This window comes from Pterocles gutturalis, unplaced genomic scaffold (genome assembly GCF_000699245.1).
Source record: "Pterocles gutturalis isolate BGI_N339 unplaced genomic scaffold, ASM69924v1 scaffold25915, whole genome shotgun sequence".
Classification (NCBI taxonomy): domain Eukaryota; kingdom Metazoa; phylum Chordata; class Aves; order Pterocliformes; family Pteroclidae; genus Pterocles; species Pterocles gutturalis.
In genome coordinates, this window is record NW_010139012.1 from 7,216 (window position 1) to 7,824 (window position 609).

General features: G+C 33.5%; 1 protein-coding gene across 1 annotated transcript in view; it reads left to right on the top strand.

The window, feature by feature from the left end:
• Positions 1-609, top strand: part of LOC104468932 (chromosome unknown open reading frame, human C11orf30) — a 38,770-nt gene that overhangs the window by 6,487 nt on the left and 31,674 nt on the right. Inside the window, 1 exon segment of the mRNA XM_010083228.1 lies at positions 1-151. This exon segment is cut by the window's left edge and continues 67 nt beyond it. Coding sequence (XP_010081530.1) covers positions 1-151 — 151 coding nt within the window.

The following is a 609-nucleotide window of genomic DNA, read 5'->3' on the forward strand; positions in this document are numbered from 1 at the left end:
GAGTGGTTTATAGAAGGTCGTCGACTGGTGCCGCTGATGCCACGGCTTGTTCCACAAACAGCTTTTACTGTTACCGCTAATGCTGTTGCCAATGCAGCTGTTCAGCACAACGCATCTCTTCCAGTTCCTGCAGAAACTGGAAACAAAGAAGGTGAGAGAAAGCCAGGATTCTACTGCAATCTATGGGAATATAAAAATAATGTCACAATATAAGTTGTTACCTTGGATTTTAAGTATTAGATATTTAAAAAAAAATCTTAATCATTCTTACTGCACCATATGCATAGAAATATGAAAAAAAAATCTTTTTTTTAAAGATGCCTTTGCAGCATCTGCAGCATAAATCTGACAGCTTTGTTAGTGAGCACACTAGCAGCTGAAATTAAAAAAAAAATAAATAAATTGCCACTAAATGAGAGGGAAATTGACTGGTTAACTTGTTACACTCTGTAAACTATAAAAAGTTGGACTGATGGCTTAAGATTTTGTAAAGTTCTCTAAGTGATGAGAGATGTTTTTGACACTAGTTTAAGAATGCAAGTAGGTTTTGGTAAAAGTTAATATTATTTTTTTTTTACTTTAGATTAAACATACTAAGTTAACAAGTTA